Source organism: Lactuca serriola, chromosome 1 (genome assembly GCF_051521515.1).
Source record: "Lactuca serriola cultivar US96UC23 chromosome 1, Lser_US96UC23_V15, whole genome shotgun sequence".
Lineage (NCBI taxonomy): Eukaryota > Viridiplantae > Streptophyta > Magnoliopsida > Asterales > Asteraceae > Lactuca > Lactuca serriola.
This window is the reverse complement of record NC_136408.1, coordinates 75401983-75423200: the sequence shown is the minus strand read 5'-3', so window position 1 is coordinate 75423200 and position 21218 is coordinate 75401983. Positions and strand designations below refer to the sequence as shown.

Sequence of the window (21218 nt, the reverse complement as noted above, 5' to 3'; positions counted from 1 at the left end):
GATAACCTGAACGCAAATCTATCTTGGAGAACCAAGATGCTCCCTACAACTGATCAAAGAGGTCATCAATCCTCGGGAGGGGGTAACGGTTCTTCACCATTACCTTATTCAGCTCCTGGTAATCTATACACATCCGATGCGACCCATCCTTCTTCTTCACAAACAGGATCGGGGCTCCCCAGGGTGAACTGCTTGGTCGAATAAATCCCTTGTTTAGCAGCTCCTGTAGTTGCGTAGACAACTCCTGCATCTCGGGAGGAGCCAACCGATAGGGTGCCTTGGCTATCGGAGCCGCACCAGGAACTAGGTCGATCCTGAACTCTACTTGACACTCCGGAGATATTCCAGGAAGCTCCTCCGGGAACACATCAGCGTAGTCTCGCACCACTGGAACCTCGCTCACCGTCGCCTTACCCGTCTTCCGGGTATCCATAACATACGCGACATATCCCGCGCAAACCTGCTGAAGGTAGCGCCTAACTCTCGCTGCTGAACATACTGTAGGTCCACACTGTGGCCTCTCGCCATGGATCACCAACTCTCCCCCACTTGGGGTCCTGATTCGCACTAACTATTGTGCGCAATCTATCACCGCCCCATTAGGGCTCAACCAATCCATGCCTATAATCACCTTGTTCCCCCGCAAAGGGATGAGAACCAAATCCACCAAATAGAGCTCCTCAAATAACCTTAGGACACAATCCCTGAATACTGCTGATGCTCGCACTGATCGATCATCGGCAATATCTACCTCTAAAGGGCAATCCAACATGCCCGAAGACTCAGTAAACCTCTTGCTAAGAGCAAGGGAAACAAATGATCGGGTGGCACCCGAGTCAAACAACACCTGAACAGGAATACCGTTCACATGGAACGATCCTATTGCATATACACAGAGAACATATCAATATCATAGCATCATAAAAATAAGATAGGGGAAGGACTCATACCCGTCACCGCATCGGGTGCGGCGCGAGCCTCCTCTGTAGTCAACTGAATCGCCCGGATCCTCACCACTGGAGCCTCTGCCTTGCCCTGCCGGCCATCTGTAATCCGCAGGGTAGCTGGAGCTGGCGCCTTAACCGGCGCTGATGTTGTCAACTGGGGGCAATTGGCCTTCTAGTGGCCCCTCTGGTTGCACTGGAAACACAACAACTCCGACGTCTGAACCACAGGTGCAGGGGTGGTACAATCCTTGCTGAAGTTCCCTAACTTGCCGCACTTGTAGCAGCCTGAAGATCCCAACTTGCACGCTCCCTCGTGCACCTTGCCGCATTTCCTGCAGTGACCCCGCCCCTGTTGGCCTTTCGGCCCCGCATCTAATCCCTTGGGCTTCTTCCCCGAATCCCCCATAACATGCCCCTCCTCTGCCTTCCTCTTCCAGATGTGCTCCAGATCGATCTCCCTCTCCTTTGCCCTGGCAATCATAGAGTCCAGGGTAGGGCAAGCTGAAAAACTGACATGCTCCCGAATATCAGCTCGTAGCATGTCATGATAGCGGGTCCTCCTCATATCCTCATCACCCACATACTGGGGCACCAGCAACGCCCTCTCCTGGAACTTGGCGGTGATCCCAGCCACAGTCTCCGTCGTCTGTCTCATATCTAGGAACTCCCTGGCCAGCTGCTGAAGCTCGATAGTCGGCGCAAACTCTGCCCTGAACCTGGTCACGAAGTTCGACCAGGTCATAGCCTCGACAGCCGAGGCTCCCAACGAGTCACCAATGGACTCCCACCAATCCCTAGCTCGATCTTTCAAACATCCTGTTGCATATCTCACATTCGACCCCTCAGGCCAGAAGCTAGTCAACTGTGCATGATCAATGTCTGCAATCCATCGTCTGGCAGCTATGGGGTCCTTTGCCCCGTGAAAATCCGGCGCACCACTGCCCCGGAAGTCCTTGAAGGACAGTGTGCGAGATCCCGACTGGCCAGATGCCATGTCGCTCCTAAATGCCCGGAGGCGATCCTCCATCATCTCCAATACCCCTTCCTTGATCGACCTGAAGATAATGGGGGTCGACTCAAGGATGCCTCTGGTGATCTCTGATGCAATGAACTCGCGTAGCCCCTCATCCACTGGCTCGGAACCTGATCCCGAACCTGATCCCTCTCCTGTACTGCCGACTGTTGGCCTCGAGCATAGTACCACCATTCTGAAATACAAAAATAATAACTGTTAGTGATACTGATACCTCTGGAGGGATCACACCTACTACAAGTTCCTTGGTCTTATCTTGGCCTTCCTCGGTTCGGGTACGGATCCTCTGCTTTCAGTAGTACGGGCCTATACTACCTTCCACATCTATCCGTACCTTCTCCAAGGACTTCCTTGACTCCACCAGATCCCTTTTACTACCGCTAATCTCTGCTACTCTTATCCTAGGCTTACCCTAGGAAGCCTCTGACTCCACCCAACCCAGTCCTCAATTGCTGAAGGTCTCTTTGTGATGCCAATTAGCTATTACCTGAATACAATCACATGCGACGAGGCTCGGATAATCCTTCGAGTAAGGGACTCATCCCTACAACGGTTAGGACTCAAACAAGAGCTACGCAATAGGGTCAAATCCAACACTCTGAGATTATTCAACCCTTATCACATGTGACTTTAACGTATTCACCTAACAGCTAACTCCCATCACTCAAAGCCCACATAGCACAGAGAAAACAACATTTGGACAAAAGGAAACAATCTCAAGCAACTCTATCCTCGTAGAGAAAAACTGAACTAGCATACAATGCTAAACTCGTACTATCAGGCATAACCTAAACAGACTATCCTACTAATGTCTACTCAATTCTAGCATGCAACTTTTCATACACTGAAGCACATAAAGCAGGCACATAAGGCATCACTCCTAGATCCTTAGTCCTATTCTAGCATGTTGTTCTACTGAAACTGATAAACATAACATAAGCTTGTATGGGTACTTTGTGGAATACTTACTTGAGCTCGGCCGGTCGCGCACATCATACACTTTGTTCTTTCTTAAAGCCCTTTACTTAGCCTTTTAGAAAACATTTTTTTCGAAAAAAAATCATTTAATCCCTCGATTTGAGTTCAAACACCCCCGAAGGTGTGTCTGAATCCCTCAAACCAGGGCTCTGATACCAACTTGTAACATCCCAAAAATACGAGCCAAAATTTCATTTTTAAAACATATTCTTAGCGAACCTTAAGAATAAAATGTTCACTGATCATATCATTTCATAAAAGTTATCGCATGTCTTGAAAAAAACATTTCATAAAAACATAATAAAGTCAGAGTACAAATTCCCAGGAGGGTCTCATAGTGCGGAATACAAGGCGTGTGTGTGATGGGCCGCTACCGTGCCCGATCCTTCCCCTTCGAAGAAGAGGTACCTAAAATCAAAACTGAAAATTGTAAGCACGAAGCTTAGTGAGTTCCGCCAACATACCACATACCATACAATCACATAACATACAAATATTGTCAGGCATATTTGGGTGCCCGACCTACCCCTTCGGTCCTCACGACCGGATACTGATCAGTATATCTGGGAGCTTGCCTCCCCTACGGTCCTCTCGACCGGACACTGACTAGCATATCTGGGTGCTGGTCTCCCCTTCGGTCCTCTCGACCGGATACTGACCAGTATGTCTAGGAGCTTGCCTCCCCTTCGGTCGTCTCGACCGGATACTGACTAGCATATCTGGGTGCTGGTCTCCCCTTCGGTCCTCTCGACCGGATACTGGGGACTATTTCACCCCCTACTACTACCACATAACACATATATCTCATTATCTATCTAGCATGGCTGGGCATGACTGCCCCTTTGGCCCTATCGACCGGTATACTGGGGACTATCTCCCCCTACTGTCACTAGCACATAGCATCATATCATACTAGCACAATAACATATCACATGTAGTAGCAACCCAAGATGAATATCACAGAGACAAACATCTATCATACAACTCTACTGGTGGGCCGGCATTGTGGCCGTAGACCCACCGCTACTGGAAGGTAACTCACCTCAAAGTAGCTGTTGATCTGCATGGGAACTGACTGTCTTCTGCTGCTGCTGCTCCGGAAATCCTCCGGCTATAATTCCCGCAAAACCCTTAGTCAAATACTGCTAACCGACCTCAGGGTAAAATGACCATTTACCCCCAACCAAACCAAGAGTCAAAGTCAAAATCACTGCCAGTTGACCCGACTCGCCGAGTCCCTATCCCTTTGTCTGACCATAAACCCGTCTTCTACTTGTCGAGTTAAGCATTGACTCGACGAGTTTACCTTCTAAACCCAAGGCCAATAGTCCTTCATCCTACTCGCCGAGGTGTATGAACAACTCGCCAAGTTCATCATCATCCGAAGAACACTCTATGCTGAGACTCGCCGAGTTGTATGAACAACTTGCCGAGTCTGTTCTTGAGGCAAGAAGATTGCCTTGAACTCGCCGAGTCATGGCATTGACTCGCCGAGTTACTTCATGAGTGAGTCTGGCTTCCGACCCACTGAGTCACACCCCATGACTCACTACTCCAACCCGCAACACAAAAGGGGAGAACTCGGGGACTCGCGACTCGACTCGCCGAGTCAGATGAACGACTCGCCAAGTCTGCCACATGCAAATACTATATACGCGATTCTGCTTGAATCCAGCTCATACCATACATAGATCTGGGTTTCTAGGGCCTGGTTAACACGTAAAGTTTCCAACTTTACGTGTAAATAAACACCAATGAAGGTTTTAGGGCTCAAAATGCACTAAAAGAGTAGATCTAGGGCTTTCATGCAATATGGCTCCATAAAGGCAGTAGATCCAAGCTCCTGGAGCTCATTCATGCCTAGATCTAGAGGCTAAACAACTTATTACAAACCCTAATACACAAACAAGCTTGGGGAAAGGCTCAAGAAGGACTTTCATTGAGCTACAAGGGACAAAAAGCATGAAAACAGAGGGAAACTGAGCTATACCTCAAGGAAATCACTGAGATAACACAAGGATGCCTGGCCTCATTCTTCTCTTCTTGATCTACTCTCCTTCCCTCTCCAAATATTCAAGAAAACACACCAAAATGCTTCTAACTCACAAAGAACAAGGCTTGAACGAAGTAGAGAGCTCTGAGGGTGAAGGGGGCGAGCTTAGGGGCGGATAAAAAGGTTTAAATAAGGTGAAAACCCTTGAAATTTAGGGTTTTATCAGACAGCGGGGACTCGCCGAGTCCAGAATGTGGACTCGCTGAGTCGCCAACTTAAACGTGCCCCCAAACCCGTCTCTACTCGGCGAGTCGGGCCTACAACTCGCCGAGTCCAAGGCCAAGAATGAAACATACTTAGATAGATTTTACGTACCAGGAACCAGGTGCTACACAAATAAATAAACACAATTTAACATATATATATATATATATATATATATATATATATATATATATATATATATATATATATATATATATAAAGGAAGCATTTTTCCTTTCACCGCATTCATTTGAAACTCCCATTCCTTTTTCCTTTCACCACATTCATTTGAAACTCTCATGATTTTTCAATTTCTTTCTAATAATGATTATAAGTTGATTAATAAGGTTAAATAATTATAAAACCTAAAGTGTAATCATATATAAACTAAATTTCAATATTAAAAGAATATATTTTCATATACTTAAAAACTTTTTTTTTAACTTTTAACGTATTATATTTAATTTATTAGGTCTAACATGTTGTTGTATGTAAACCATTATCATTTTAAAGCTGTAACTTTTGAAAATTTTGTATAAAATACTTAAATTGTTAATTTAAATATAAGCTTACAAGATCAATTTAAAAATAAATTTTAGATCAATTTAAACAGCCCAAAAAATATTTTGTAAATACTTAAAACTGATAAACTGTAGTGTCTTTATAATAATGATTATAAACTGGTTAATGAGGTTAAATAAGGATCAAACCTAAAGTGTAATCATAAATAAACTAAATTCCAATACTAAAATAATATTTTTACTTCTATTTATAAAACTATGTCTTTAACTTTTAACATATTATACTTAATTTATTAAATTTAATATGTTATTGTATGTAAACCATTATCAGTTTAAATCTACAACTTTTGAACAGTTTGGACAAAATACTTAAATTGTTAATTTAAATATAATAATACAGGGTTAACTTCAATATAAATTTCAGTTCAACGTAAAAAACCGAAAAAATATTTTGTGAATAGTTAAAAGTGATAAACTGTAGTGCTAAATACAAAGCCTAAATTGTAATATCAATTTAAATAAATATTTCCTAAATATATTTTTATAATCGTTAAAAGTTTTAAAATAATTAGCTTAAAATAACTTACAATAACAATAGTTAGAAATAACTTTTATTAAATAATTATATTGTTACCTTTAAAATAATAAAAAGTATTAGATGTTTTAAATAATTATAATGATAGAAATTAAAACGTTAAGAAAATAATATTTAAAAAATTAATTAACAATAACAAAAAATATAAATAACATTAAACCATATATATTATATTTAATTTTATTCATGGGTAACCCGCAGGTAGAGGTTATTCAAAAGATTGAGATTATGCTGTTTTAATATATTTATATATTATCGTATAGTTCAAAATAATCAATATGTTATATCAACTTAGTATACGAATTATTATATAAAATTTTACAACATAATTGTCATATTTAAAAAACATATATTTGTAAAGATTTCAGTTATATAGTTGCTTCTTCGCAACGCGCGGACATTCGTCTAGTATATATATACATACAGAGAGAGAGAGAGAGAGAGATGTTCATGTGTTCTAACTATATATATATATATATATATATATATATATATATATATATATATATATATATATATATATATATATATATATTGTGTGGATGTAGGATGATTGCGGACCAATCATTTCAAAAATCTGATTAGGAGTATAATAGTAGTCTTGGTCACACTTAATTATGGTAAATATTTAAAATATTTAATATCACTAAATTAAAGGAATTAGTTTCTCAACCCTAAAAAAACCATCGAGCCCTCGTCACCATAAACACACGCTGTTTTCCTTGTTTCTCCTCCACCGCCTCTCACTTCGTACCCAAACATTAAAGAACCATCCTTCACCCCTTCATCTCGAAGGTCAGAGACCATCGTCGTTGAAGACTGTAACATCTCAATGATGAGGTACTTCTAAATTTGACCCTATAAATGAATTATATTGCATTTTGGTCCCTCAGTGTAAGAAAGAGTGCAAAAGGGCCCATAGTGGCATTTTGGTAAAATTAGGACTTGAGGAGTACGTTGTGCGTACTTGTGTAAGTTAATCGTACTAAGGCGCACCTTAGTACGATAGGCATACACCTCGTACGCAGGGCGTAAGTGGAAAACCATGCAAACCCTAATTTTAGGGTTTTGGCTCATATTTAAGCATCCTTAAGGCCTCACATGTCATTCTTATCTCGCCTCCATCTGTGATATCGACCCTCAAGCAACCCTAGAGCAAGAGAAAGCAAATTTTGAGCCTTTAAGAGAGTTTTGGAGTGGTTTTGAAGAAAGAAGAAGGTGATGAGAAGATCTTGGAGTTGAGTGCATTTTGGATATGCGATTTCTAGCTTGTTTGTAGCCTCTAGAAGGCATAAAGCTTGCATCTTTACCATTCCATCTTGTAGATCTAGGTTTTAGCTCTTTTAAGTCACTTTTTGGTCCCAAAATGATGATTCATGAACATAGCATGTTCTTGACCCATTAAGCTGTCCTTTCAGACATTTGGAAGGGTCTTGAGTCATAAATATAGGTTCCAAATGGTTGGTTTTGCTCCATGCATCACTTAGAAGGTCTTAATGGATTTAAAAGTTGAGTTAAGCACTTAATGGGAATGAAAATTCATAAAGTTGGAAACTTTATGACTCTTGAGGGTATTTTAGCTATGGATTTGAAAGATGGACGTGAGAGGTTAAGCCATAAAGCACTTATTGAGATTTTGGGCTCCTAGGAGTATGCCCCGTGTACGAGGTCAACCACCCCGATGGTGGTCAACATGCAAGTACGCCTAGCTTACATTTGGAGTACGCACCACATTCTCACTCTGTGGTGACTCGGATGAGTTAACTCAGTTGATTTGACCAGTTTGACTTTGACCAAGTTTGACCTTAGGGCATTTTGGGTATTTTGGGATTTTGATTGTGATTGGTCAATTGGTTGGATAGGTGACGATTAGAGCTAAGATTCAGAGTCGAGACCTTATCAACTTTTTTCTAGTCTGTGAGGTGAGTTTTCCTCACTGTACTTGCGGGTCGAAGGCACCAAGGCCAGCCCATTGGATTAGATATCATGTTATGTGATGGTATGTTATCTTGTTGTAGTGATCTGTTAGATCGGTATCCTGGTATATAGGTTGATGCTATGCTTAGTGATATACAGATCTACCTGATTGTCTGTTGACTGGTTATATGTATGTTTGTCTTTTATGTATATGTCGACATGTTATGTGTGGCTGGGTTGAGGAGGATCGGTGTAGGATGAATGCCAAGAGATCTAGGGCGGCCCGGATAGACTACAGGCCTGAGAGGCATACTAGTCAAGCCGAAGGCCTAAAGAACAGTCTAGATAGGCTTAAGGCCCAGTGAGGTGTTCCAGTCATGTTGAAGGTTCTGTGAGCGTTCCGGATAGTTTGTAGGCCGGTGCGGCGTTCCAGTTAGGCTGAAGGCTCTGTATGCATGTTGTTTGTTATTACGTTTAGGTGGTGATACTTTAGGGGAAACCACTAGGCGTTGGCTTACAACTTTGGGTCATATTTTCAGGTACTTCTAATGACCGCGGAAAGGCGAAGGCGTGACCGTACACATCCTCTTGTTTATGACTTATGATTTTGGGAGACTCCGATGTTTAGAAAATGTTTTGAAAACTACGATTTGTAAACAATTTTTGAATTTGGGTTGATTTTAAAAAGTTTAAATTTCTTGTGATTTTATGGATGTTACAAAGACCACACGTCACACACCACTATTGTTGAACACCGTCTGCAAACAACACGTTACATACCCCTTTCAGTCTTCTACCTCTGTTTCTCTAAAATCGCATGTTGATCATCCCTCTCACCCATCTTCCCCACATAGACCTTGCATAAATCGAAGGCAATCATTTAGTTCTCCCATAATCGGATGATGAAAATAGATTTGGATTCCTTGTGAGTGTGAATCAGACTTTGCATGCTCTAAAGGAATTGAAAGAGATGGAGCAATCAACTCAATTGAGTCGACACTGTTACTGCTAAAACTCCCAAGAGTCTGCGGCGATTACTCTTTCGATTTTGGGGTGGCTATAGCAAGAACTCAATTTGCAAATTATGTTTTTCTCGTTTTTTATTAGGTATCTCCACTTGCTTCAGTCCACGTTTAGTTCTTTAATCTTTTTATCGATTGTCAACGAACCAATAAAGTAAAATTTTAAATGTTTTGGAATTTTAGTGGTTATATGTTCGTATAAGAGGTTCCAAAAGGGGATTATATGTTTTTTTTATCCGAGGCAGAGGTAATTATGATTGTTTAATATTACCCTTCTTACAAATTTGTGAACATTTTTAGATTAAAAATTATTGCATTTAATTGCGTTCTTGAATATTATAATCGATGGCATTGGTAAGTTCTCTAATAATCATGTGAATTTATCCATGATTCTGTTACTTGTATTTTGTGGTTTAGGATTTCTTTTTTCTTATATTTATCTTCCCTTTATTTATCTTTTCAAATGAATCAAATTCATAAAATTATGGATTTACTTTTAATTGTAAGAAGAAAGGATGCATGATTTGTATTTTTTTCATATAGACTAACAAAATAGTATTTTTTTTTTTTTTCATTTACGTCTCGCAGAATGGTATTCTTACAAAGTGTCATTCTCACATCATTTTATTTCATAGAATGTCATTCGCGTAATCAAGTCGACTATGGACTATTGAATGCTATTTTTTAAGAACTTTATTCATTTTTATGACATTCTGTTAGCATATGCAATGAAGTTATATATATATATATATATATATATATATATATATATATATATATATATATATATATATATATATTGTGGAAAAATATTCTCTGTTTCGCCAGCTGCATAATGGTTCCTTTGTGCAACATGTTTCTTTTGTTATTTCTATCACATTCACTACACAAAAGTTTTGATTTTATATATATATATATATATATATATATATATATATATATATATATATATATATATATATATATATATATATGAGAGCTTTTGAATTTTGATTACATTACATTAGAATGATGGACACAAATTTTGTACACTCTGTCTCATGACAAGTTGATGTTCATGTGTGTATTTAGTAGGGACTAATGTGAAACCAGCAACATGGCAATCACATTTTATTTCTAAAGAATGGATTTATTATTCTGTCAGAATGTATTAGCAAGAATATTCTCTTAAAATGTATTGCTGTTTTACTTAGATTTCAATATTTTTAATTGATTTTTAACCATTCTTAGTTCTATTCTTTAAAAATAAATGTAATTGTTAACCATTATTAGTCTTATCCTTTCAGAATGAATGTAATTTATGTTCATAGTTGTATTATTTAAGAATGAATGTTATTGCTTTCTAAAATATTAAAATTCATTTCATTTAAAATATGTATTCATTAAAAATTATGAATTTTAATAATATATGTTTATAGTATTCTTTCAAAATGTAATGTTTTTTTCAGGATAATCATAACCACATTCTTTTAGAATGTCTGAATTAATAGAATTATTATCCAGAAAAATCAGATTTTTAAAGATAAGAGAATTAATTACTCCCTAAAAGCCATAATTTTCCTTTCTTAAGTTTATGTTAATTGACTAAAATACCCTTATAATGAAATTAGATGGTATTTTCAATTTTCTTTAATTCAATAGTATTTATTAATCACTTTCTTAAAACAACTAAAATGGTTGGTCCACAATTGACCTTACATCCACACAATAGATAGATAGAATACAATAACCTAAGCATATATATATATATATATATATATATATATATATATATATATATATATATATATAATGGCGTATCCATCATGATACCTCGTTGTCGGTCATGCTCCGTCATGTAAGTTGTATCGCGTGTCGAACCAGCCACCCTCTAGCAGCACATGTTTGTGGGTCCGTATAGCGCGCCACACGGACGAAACGTGCAAAAGGGACCAACACACAGGGGATACATGCCAGCATGAGGGTAATCCCACTCTACTAGCAGATATTTGATATCTATCAATCATTACCATGGAAGATCTCCAACGCGGAGGACGCTACACGAATATTCAGGTGGTCTGTAACATCCTGATGATGAGGTACTTATAAAATTGACCCTATAATTGAATAATATTGCATTTTGGTCCCTAGGTGTAAGAAAGAGTGCAAAAGGACCCATAGTGGCATTTTGGTAAAAGTTGGGGCTTGAGGAGTAAGTTGTGCGTACGTATGTACGCTAAGCGTACTAAGGCACGCCTTAGTACGCAGGGCGTAGGAGGAAAGCATGCAAACCTTCATTTTAGGGTTTTGGCTCATATTTATGCATCCTTATGGACTCATATTCTCTTCTTACCCAGCCTCCTTCTATATTATTGACTCCCCAAGCAACCCTAAGAGCAAAAGAGCCAATTTTAAGCCTTTAAGAGAGTTTTGGAGTGGTTCTGAAGAAAGAAGAAGGTGGTGAGAAGATCTTGGAGTTGAGATTACTTTAGATCTGAGATTTCTACTTGGTTTGCAACATCTTGAAGGTATAAACCCTACAACTTTACCACTCCATCTTGTAGATCTAGGTTTTTGCTCTTTTAAGTTACTTTTTGGTCCCAATATGATGATTCATGAACATAGCATGTTCTTGACCCATTAAGTTGTCCTTTCAGACCCTTGGAAGCCTCTTGAGTCATAAAAATGGGTTCCAAATGGTTGGTTTTGCTCAATGCATTATTTAAAAGGTCTTAATGGATTAAGAAGTTGAGTTAAGTAGTTAATGGACATGGAAAGTCATAAAGTTGGAAACTTTTATGACTCTTGAGGGTATTTTAACCATGGATCTGAAAAAATGGACATGAGTGCTTAAGCCATTAAGCACTTATTGAGATTTTGGGCTTCTAGGAGTACGCCCTGCGTACATGGAGTATGCCTTGTATATGATGTCGACCACCCCGATGGTGGTCAACATGTGAGTACGCCCAACGTACATTTGGGTATGCCTCGCGTACTCACTTTGTGGTGACTCGGCTGGGGTGACTCGGTTGACTCAGTTGATTTGCCCAGTTTTACTTTGACTTTGACCAAGTTTGACCTTAGGGAATTTAGGGTATTTTGGGATTTTGATTGTGATTGGTCAATTGGTTGGATAGATGACGGTTAGAGCTGAAATTCGGAGTCGAGACCTTATCAAATTTTGTCCAGTTTGTGAGGTGAGTTTTCCTCACTGTACTTACGGGTCGAAGGCACCAAGGTTGGCTCATTAGATTAGATATCCTGTTATATAATAGTATGTTATCATGCTATAGTGATATGTTAGAGTGGTATCCTGGTATATAGGATGATGATATGATTAGTGATTTGTAAGATCTGCTTGATTGTCTGTTGACTGGTTATGTGTATGTTTATCTGTTATGTGTATGTCGACATATTATGTGTGGTTGGGTTGAGGCGGACCCGTGTCGACATGTTATCCTGGTATATAGGATGATGATATGTCAAGAGTGTAACGCTTGATTCATTGTACTTTTCAGTTTAGACCTTTGAGGGTGTACGGTTTGCAAATTTGGTCTATAAGGGGTAGAATTTTCAACTTCATGGAAGTTGGAGTATGATGGGCGTACTCATGCAGGTTGATCACAGAACTCATCCTCGTATGATGGGTGTACGTGGTGTAACATTCGGAATGAAGGTATTTACCGTTTTAACTCTTGGAATGAAACTTATTTACAAAGGAGGTCCCTATGTACGCTGGGCGTACATATGCGTACGCTTAGCATACAAGGGTGATTTGGACATGTACATGCACAATGTACGCGGGGCGTACGTGGCCTAATACAAAAACCCTAATTTTGTGGCATGAACCTTATTTAAACACTCTTATGCCATTTGGACGTAACCCTAAATAGCCTCCATTGCCTCTTATAGTCCTTAAACCCTTGTTTGCAAGTGAGTGTGATTCTTGATCTTAAAAGTGATTTTGGTGGCCATTTTAGTGTGTTTACAAGAAGTAGAAGGTGGTGATCAAGTCTTGGACGTGGTTGAGCTTCTAGATCCTGCATCTAATTCATCTTGGGGAACTTTTGGAGGAAAAAATCCATACCTTGCTTATCCTTTTGCTAGTATGAGTTAGGGTTTGGTAATTAGTAAATTTTTGGTCCATGGATCCTCTCTTGTGAGTTTGAGCAACTCTAGAGTTTAGAAATGTTAGATATGAGTTCCTTTGGCATGTTAAAAGCATAAAAAATGCAAACTTGATGGTTGTTATGGCACCATGCATGATTTTAAGATCTTAAATGGAGTCTTAATGGATAAAATGAGGTGTTCGGTTTCTATATGGCACGCAAAGGCATAAAGTTGCCAACTTTATGCCCTAGGGCCTTTAAAATGACTAAGATCTGGAATTTAACGAAGTGGCTACATGAATTAAGAACTTAATGACTTTTTGTGCAAAGCAGCTTGTACGCTGGGGGTACTAGTTTGTACGTTGCGCGTACCGCCAAAGGACCTAGTATGCTAAGCGTACTGATGATGTATGTCGGGCGTATGCTTCCAGTGAGTTTTGGGCTTTCGACGGGCTTTTGACACATTTGGGCCCTACTTAGCCTTGGTCCTGGACCTGTTAGAGTAATTGGGCCTTTAAACTTGTTATTGGACCATAGATGGCATGGTTAAGCCTTTGTGGCCCATTATTGTTTTGGACCTTGGATGTTAGGCCCATGAAAGGAGAAAGACTTTTGGGCCTTATTGGAGGATTTTGGACTTAGGATTTTGGCCTATGCCTTTAGTTTGTGACTTAATTCTAATTAGGTTAACTTGTGTATATTCAGTGTGAGATTTACGGACCGGTATCCAAACAGTATTTTTATCAGCAGTCTGAGGTGAGTCTTCTCACTATATTAATGTGTCGAAGGCACCAATGTCGGCCCATTATCTGACATGAGGATTGGCAGTTGTTATATAATTATTTGTCTGAAGACCTCGTCGGGGGTAGCCCGTGACACTTGTGTGAAAAACATGGGGGTAGCCTATGGCACTTGGATATTAGAACATTGGTGTAGCCCATGGCATTCCAAGTAAAGACCATGGGGGTAGCCCATGGCACTTGGATATCAGGCCCTTTTGTAGCCCATGTCATTCTAGGTAAAGACCAAGGGGGTAGACCATGGAAATCTTATGTATGTGGCATGGTATTATGTGGTTATATGTTATGTTATATTTTGGGAACTCGCTAAGCTTTTGCTTATAGTTTATTTGGGTGTTTTCAGGTACTTCCGATACTAAGGGGAAGGGCCCGGCTTGATGGCGCAACATTCACATCTAAAAATTTCCGCATTTATCGATATTGATACTCTGATATTTTGATATGATATGATACAATGGATTTTGAGAAACAAATTATGATGGTAATTCGTATTTTAAAAATGAAAATTTTTATCTGGATTTTTGGGGTGTTACAAGTTGGTATCGGAGCCTTGGATTGTGGGATTCGGGCACACTCTCGGGTGTGTCAGAACTCAAACTGAGGAAATGGTAACCCTTTTCAAAAGAAAAAACAAAGTCAAGTTTTTCTGAAAACAGTTTTCTTAAGTAAAAAGGGAGAGTGCAATGCGCATAATCGACCGATCTCGAGTAATTGTTGCCTTGTAGCCTTGGAGAATTCAATGCTATGAATATATTTCTTGGAATCGATGTTGACTCTGTAATTTGCTAAGTGTGTATTTTCAAAGTTGAATATGTTTAGGATTGCATATCCCTAGAATGGTGGATTCTTCCTCATTTCCTGTTCCTTGTTTGTTTATGGTCTTAGGGGAGAAAACTTTCTTTGACAGTCTATGTGATTCTATTTATGTATAACTTGTATGCATAAGGCAACCTGCGGTGTTGATTGAGGTTTCTGGTTCTATGAGGATTGAGAAATCTTAGAAGAGTCTAGGATATGCGTATGTGATGTGTTTTGTAGGTCATGTTTTATCTATGGCTGGGTGAATTAAAGGTATCAGGTATGGCCTTGTGGAAGGTACAGGTACGTGTGGAAAGTAGTATTAGGCTTATACTACTGAAAGCACAAGACTTGTACCCAAGATAATGATAGACCTGGAAGCTATAAGGAGTTCGGTGGGGAGGAATCCCTTCGAAATTCATTATCAATTGCTTTATATGTTGTATTTTCAGTTGGGGATGGTGATGGCTACGCGAGGAGGTTCAGGTTCAGGGTCGAGTTCAAGCTCTGGTGCAGAGCCGATTGATGAGAGGTTGGCGAGCTTATCGCAGCCGAGGTTACTCGCGGCATCCTTGAAGCTACCCCAATGATTTTTGGTACCGTCAAGGAGGGGATCATGGAGATTATGGAGGAGCCGCTCAGGTCTTTCTGATCCGAGATCGTTGCAGTCAGATTAGGACTCGAACTCCCTCATTTTGGGAGTTCAAGGCATGCGGAGCGCCTGAGTTCTTTGGGGTTAAGGAACCTCACTGCTAATCGTCGTTGGATTGTTTACATGGAGAATGCTCAACACACGAGCTTTTGCCTTGAGGCAGAAAAGGTGGGATTCACATTTTGTATGCTGAGGGATCAGGCGCGAGTCTAGTTGGAGGATGTTACCATGAGGTTGGGACAGCGAATGTGACACTGATGACGTGGTAAGATTTTATGTGGAGGTTTGATCGGGAGTTTGCATCGACCATTGAGGTGCAACATCTGGTGAGGGAGTTCCAGGACCTTCACCAAACTATGAAGTCTATAACGGAGATTACTGCCAAGTTCAGGGAGAGGGCATTACTGGTTCTACAGTACGTTGCTGATGAGGAGATGATGAAGACAAGATAGCATGCTATGATGAGGAATGATATCTAGGAGTTTGTGAGCTTTTCAGGGTGCAAAACCCTGAATGACATGATTGAGAAGGCCCATGAGTGGGAAATTGAGTTGGAGCTCCGGACGAAGCGGAAGCCAGAGAAGGTTTATATGACAGTGGGTTAGGCTAAGAGGCCTAAGACCTCTGATCCTCCCAGCAGAGGCTAGCAGGGTCGGGCCGCTATTCCAAGTGTAGCAAGCCGTATAGTGGAGCTTGTCGGGTAGGAGGCTTGGTATGTTACGGTTGTGGCCAACCGGGCCACATGAGCAGGGAGTAGGGGTGCAAACGAGCCAAGCTACTCGCGAGCTACCCGAGATCGACTCAGTAAAAGTTCGACTCGAGATCGGTTTTTTATCGAGCCCAAGCCGAGCTCGAGCCTGACTTTAATCTTGTTTATTAAACGAGCTCGAGCTCGAGCCTGTCTAACAAAGATTGATTAGGCTCGCGAGCCTAAACGAGCCTATATATAAATATAATATATTTTATTTTTTATAATTATATTTTATATATTAAAATAGATATTTGGAAAATTATTGAATTAACAATTAGGTTTTGGGTATTAGGGACCGAGGGAATTTCATTCATTTCAAATCAAAAGAAGCTGCCACTATTCACATTCCTTCCCCATTCGAAAAATCTTTTCATCCGATTGTTATCGGCGGCGAGTCGGCGAGCACGATACCACAAAGACCACCATACGACGATCTTCCATCATCTCACGTCAACCCTGCGTCCCTGCCCTTCAATCGAGACTCGTTAACTCCTTTCTGCTGTGATTCGAACATTCTAATCAAGTGATTGCTAAGCACGTACCAGACGACGATCTCCCAGCGACGTCTACCTTCCGATCGAGCGTTGTTGTCCGACATCGAGTACCATCGTCCGACATTAAACACCTTCAGTCCATCCGAACACCGGCCAGTCATCTTCAATTCTTCACAATTCACAGTATGTTTTTTTTTCCATTGTTCACTCATCTATTTTTTTTTTCTACTGATTTGATGATAGCTTATTATTTCTTGATTACTTCGGTTTTGTTGTCTCACATCAGTTGATAGCTTTGTTAAAATAGCTTATTTTTCTATTGATTCCATTGTTGGTATTTTTCCCATGTCCACTAGTTTGTTATTATTTTCTTATCACTCATCGTATTCTGATGTAGGCTATTTTCATTGATAGTTTTGTTAAAATGGCTTTATAGCTTTGTTGGGTTACTTTTTCTGGTTAACTTCTCAGTGTGTTCTCTTTTATGAGCAGTTGAATGATATTTTTTTTTGATTGTTTGTCTCTGCGATATATTGACTTGGTTTGATTGAAATACCATTTTAATTGTTTAGTCTAGATTCTTATTCACTGGATATTAATTAAAGACCCTTAACAGGAAAGTATATTGTTGAATGCTGATGAACTAAGTATGCTTATTAAATGTACAAATTTTGACAAATATTCTTTCATTAACCATGTTGTAGATATTATGGATTGTAATGTGAGTTTAGATCTAATGGAAGGGGTTGAGAATAAGGAGCAATCTGCTCCCATAAATGTAGATGCTGATGAACAACCAACTCCTCATAATCATATTCCAAGCGAAAATGGCAGTGATAAACACCAAAATGTAGAAATCCACGGGGGAGAAGAGGAAATAGTAATGAAACGAAAATGAAAAAAACATCAAAGGCATGGGATGGTTTTACTATAGTGGCTCTATCTAATGGTACCAAAAAAGCTCAGTGTAATCATTGTAAAACAAAGCTAACTTATAGTGATAGCGAGACTACATCAACATTAAAAAGGCGCTTGCTTATATGCAAGCCACATAAAGATTATGAAGAAAAGCAGAATTTATTGAATTTTCCACATATTAGGTCTGATGGGGATGCAGGACATGAGAAGCTTCCTTCATTGATCAGGCCTAATGCAAAGTATGACAGTAACAAAATGAGAGAAGCAATAGCTACTTGGGTGTTGGGTACTGAGCAACCTTTTTTCTGTTGTGGAGGATGATTTATTCGTGTATATGATGAACACATCTACTCCATTATTTGAGAAAAAAAGCAGGACTTCAACCAAATCATATTGTTTTAAGATATACGAGCATGAGAAAAAAATACTAAAAGCTCTTATAAAAGCAACCTCAAAAATCAGTTTGACCACTGATTGTTGGAAGTCATCTCATCAGAAGATTGAGTACATGGTTATCACAGAGCACTTTATTGACCATAATTGGAGGTTTGATTTCCTTCTATATTTTTTAATAAGCTTTTTCCATTTTATTTAATATATTTATATTGATATCTGGATTTGATTTTGTAGATTGCAAAAACGTGTCTTGAGTTTTGTACATGTTCCTCCTCCTGGTACCGGACTTGATATTGTTGATGGTATTTATAAATGTTGGAAGCATTGGGAAATTGAGGACAAGATATTCACGATATCTGTAGACAATGCTGCATACAATGACATGGCATTGAGACGACTGAAAGAAATTTTTTCTAGAGTAAGAAAACTCACGTGTGGTGGTAGGTTATTTCATGTTAGATGTTGTGCACACATTTTGAACATTCTTGTGACAGATGGTCTTGCTATGATTGATTCTGTTATCGGGGAAGTTCGTGAGGGTATAAAATATATTAATAATTCTGAGGCGAGACTTCAAACATTTTCAAATATTGCACATCAACTGCAAATACAAGATAGAAAGTTATTGCTTGATGTTCCAACACGATGTAATTCAACCTATGATATGTTGTCGGTTGCATTAAAATTTAAAGATGTTTTTCCAAGGTATACATTAGATTTTAATAAAAATAGTTTTGAATGTTGTGATTTTTAGGTTTTCAAATATTGCACACACTAAGTTTTTTTTTTTGATTTTCATAGATTTGCAGAGTACGAGCCACATTTCCATCACCTGCCTAATGATGAGGAGTGGGCACATGTGGAGAGTGTATGTGAAATCTTGAAGGTTTTCAAGGTGCATATTACCTTTATTATTTAAGTGTTATTTTAATTATTTTATCATGGGTAATACTAAAGCAACTTATTTTCAAGTATGCAGGAATGTCATTTCTAGAAGTGATTATCCAACATCCAATCTGTATTTGATTGAGGTGTTTAGAGTAAAAGAAACTTTGTATAAAGGTGCTCTATCAAAAAATGATTTCATTAAGACTATGGTGACTAAGATGAAGGAGAAGCTTGACAAATATTGGGGGGAGTGCCATCTTGTTATGGCGATAGCTTCAGTGTTAGATCCAAGATTCAAAATGAAGTTAGTAGAATTTAGTTTCCTAACCATATACTCCAATGCTGAAAAGAACATTGAAGAAGTCAAGAAAGCACTTTATGAAATGTATGAAGAGTATTTGGAAATACATGATGCATCAGTCCGAGAAGCTGCAACGCCTGCAAATGGATGTGGAGGCAATGAAGTGTCAAAAACAACATCACTCGGGTCAGGATGGGAGGCTTTTAGGGAGTTTATAAAAAATACAGATTTGGAGAGACCAGAAAAGTCAGAATTAGATATGTATTTGGAAGAAGGTGTTTATAGGAACCAGGGACAAAATGGAATGGATTCATTCAAGGCTTTGGAGTGGTGGAATGTTCATAAACTGAAGTACCGCGTTTTATCAAAGATGGTTATGGATTTGCTTTTAATCCCGATTTCTACCGTTGCATCTGAGGCAACATTTAGTGCTGGGGGTAGAGTAATTGATCCATACTGATCTTCATTAGCACCGGACACTGTTCAAAAGTTGATTTGTGGAGGAGATTGGATTAGACATCGTTATGGAATCAAGAAAAAACTGAAGGTACATTTGATAAACTTAATACACATGAACTAACAATTGAATATTTAAATTTATTAATATTTGTTCATGTTGGTGGGTTCTTTTTACAGAAGGAGGAAATGCCCATTGAGGTTTTATTACCTACATGGACAAATAATACTTAAAGGTGTAAGTCATTTTATTCTACTTGTAATCTTGGTTGTTTAATTACATTATATTGCACATCTCATAAAATGTTTTATTTTGCAGATTTTGCTGGATTGAATTTGCTTCAAGGAAGATTGAATTTTGAGTTTTGATAATATGTTATGTTAAAATTTAATAGTTTTATAGTATTTTTTGTAATTTGAACTTCCATGATAGGAAGACTTTCTTTTGGGTGATTTAATTACATTTTAGGTTTGTTTGTTGGAGTTTAAAACTTATGTAATTTGAAGATTTTATTTAAGCATCTTGGTTGGAATTTACGTAGTCCGCACATAGTTGAAAATTATGTAAATTCGTGGTTTTTTTAAATTCATTTTGTAAACGAGCTTTTAACAAGCTCGAGCCAAGCTTAAGCTCGTTTAGGCTCAGTTAAACAAAACGAGCCGATCCCGAGCCTATGCATTACTTCATGAGCCGATCTCAAGCTCATTATTTAGGGCTCGAAACGAGCCGAGCTCGAGCTCGAGCCATACAAATTTTAAGCGAGCCGAGCTCGAGCTTGGTCACGCTCAGGCTCGGCTCGGCTCGTTTGCACCCCTAACCAAAATCACAACAAAACTTTTGAAAATGACCAAATCTGCAACTTTTCAAAGGTTTAGACCTTAGCCACATAACATGAGAAACCACAAGGATTATTTTGCAATTTTCTTAATAAAAAAAGACTTATCTAAGCTTTTAAAAATCAAAATTATTGTTATTCAATATCAAATTTTATGTGGTTGAAAAAATTAATAAAAGGAACTCTAAATTGTATTATTTTGATTTTATATGAGTAATAAATTTAAAATTTTAATATTCATATCTCTATTTATTGGTTACATATTTAAGTCTCGTAACAATATTATATGACGGTTTAAAAATTATTCACTATGATAATATCATATGAAAGTATGACATAGAAACACGTGTATCTGAATTGGAAAAAAATGGATAATCATTATGTAGAATAATGACCAATGAGTTGCTTTCTATCGAAATAGAAGATTGCATAAAGTTACTGTTTGCAAATTAAACATGAATAATCTGATATTAGATGCTTAATTGTATTGTAATTTCAGGTCAACCGAACAAAAACCTTGACCTGATGGTCAGAAAATTTGAAGTTCTCGTTAAATTTATATAAAAGTTG

At 38.6% G+C, this 21218-nt stretch overlaps 1 protein-coding gene across 1 annotated transcript; it reads left to right on the top strand.

The window, feature by feature from the left end:
* Positions 1–18105: 18105 nt before the first annotated feature.
* LOC145057360 (zinc finger BED domain-containing protein RICESLEEPER 2-like) lies at positions 18106–20146 on the top strand. The gene is made up of 6 exons (XM_079005181.1): positions 18106–18317; positions 18402–18872; positions 18969–19062; positions 19259–19798; positions 19993–20013; positions 20132–20146. The coding sequence occupies exons 1-6, from the start codon at positions 18106–18108 to the stop codon at positions 20144–20146; spliced, it is 1353 nt and encodes a 450-aa protein (XP_078861307.1).
* The last annotated feature ends 1072 nt before the right edge of the window (positions 20147–21218 follow it).

Excerpts from the sequence above, each read along its gene's own strand:
- LOC145057360 (XM_079005181.1), top strand. The coding sequence starts at position 18,106 with ATGATGAACACATCTACTCCATTATTTGAGAAAAAAAGCAGGACTTCA. Across the intron at positions 18,873-18,968 it reads TTTAAAGATGTTTTTCCAAG|ATTTGCAGAGTACGAGCCAC; the intron begins GTATACATTAGA and ends TGATTTTCATAG. Across the intron at positions 19,063-19,258 it reads AAATCTTGAAGGTTTTCAAG|ACTATGGTGACTAAGATGAA; the intron begins GTGCATATTACC and ends GATTTCATTAAG.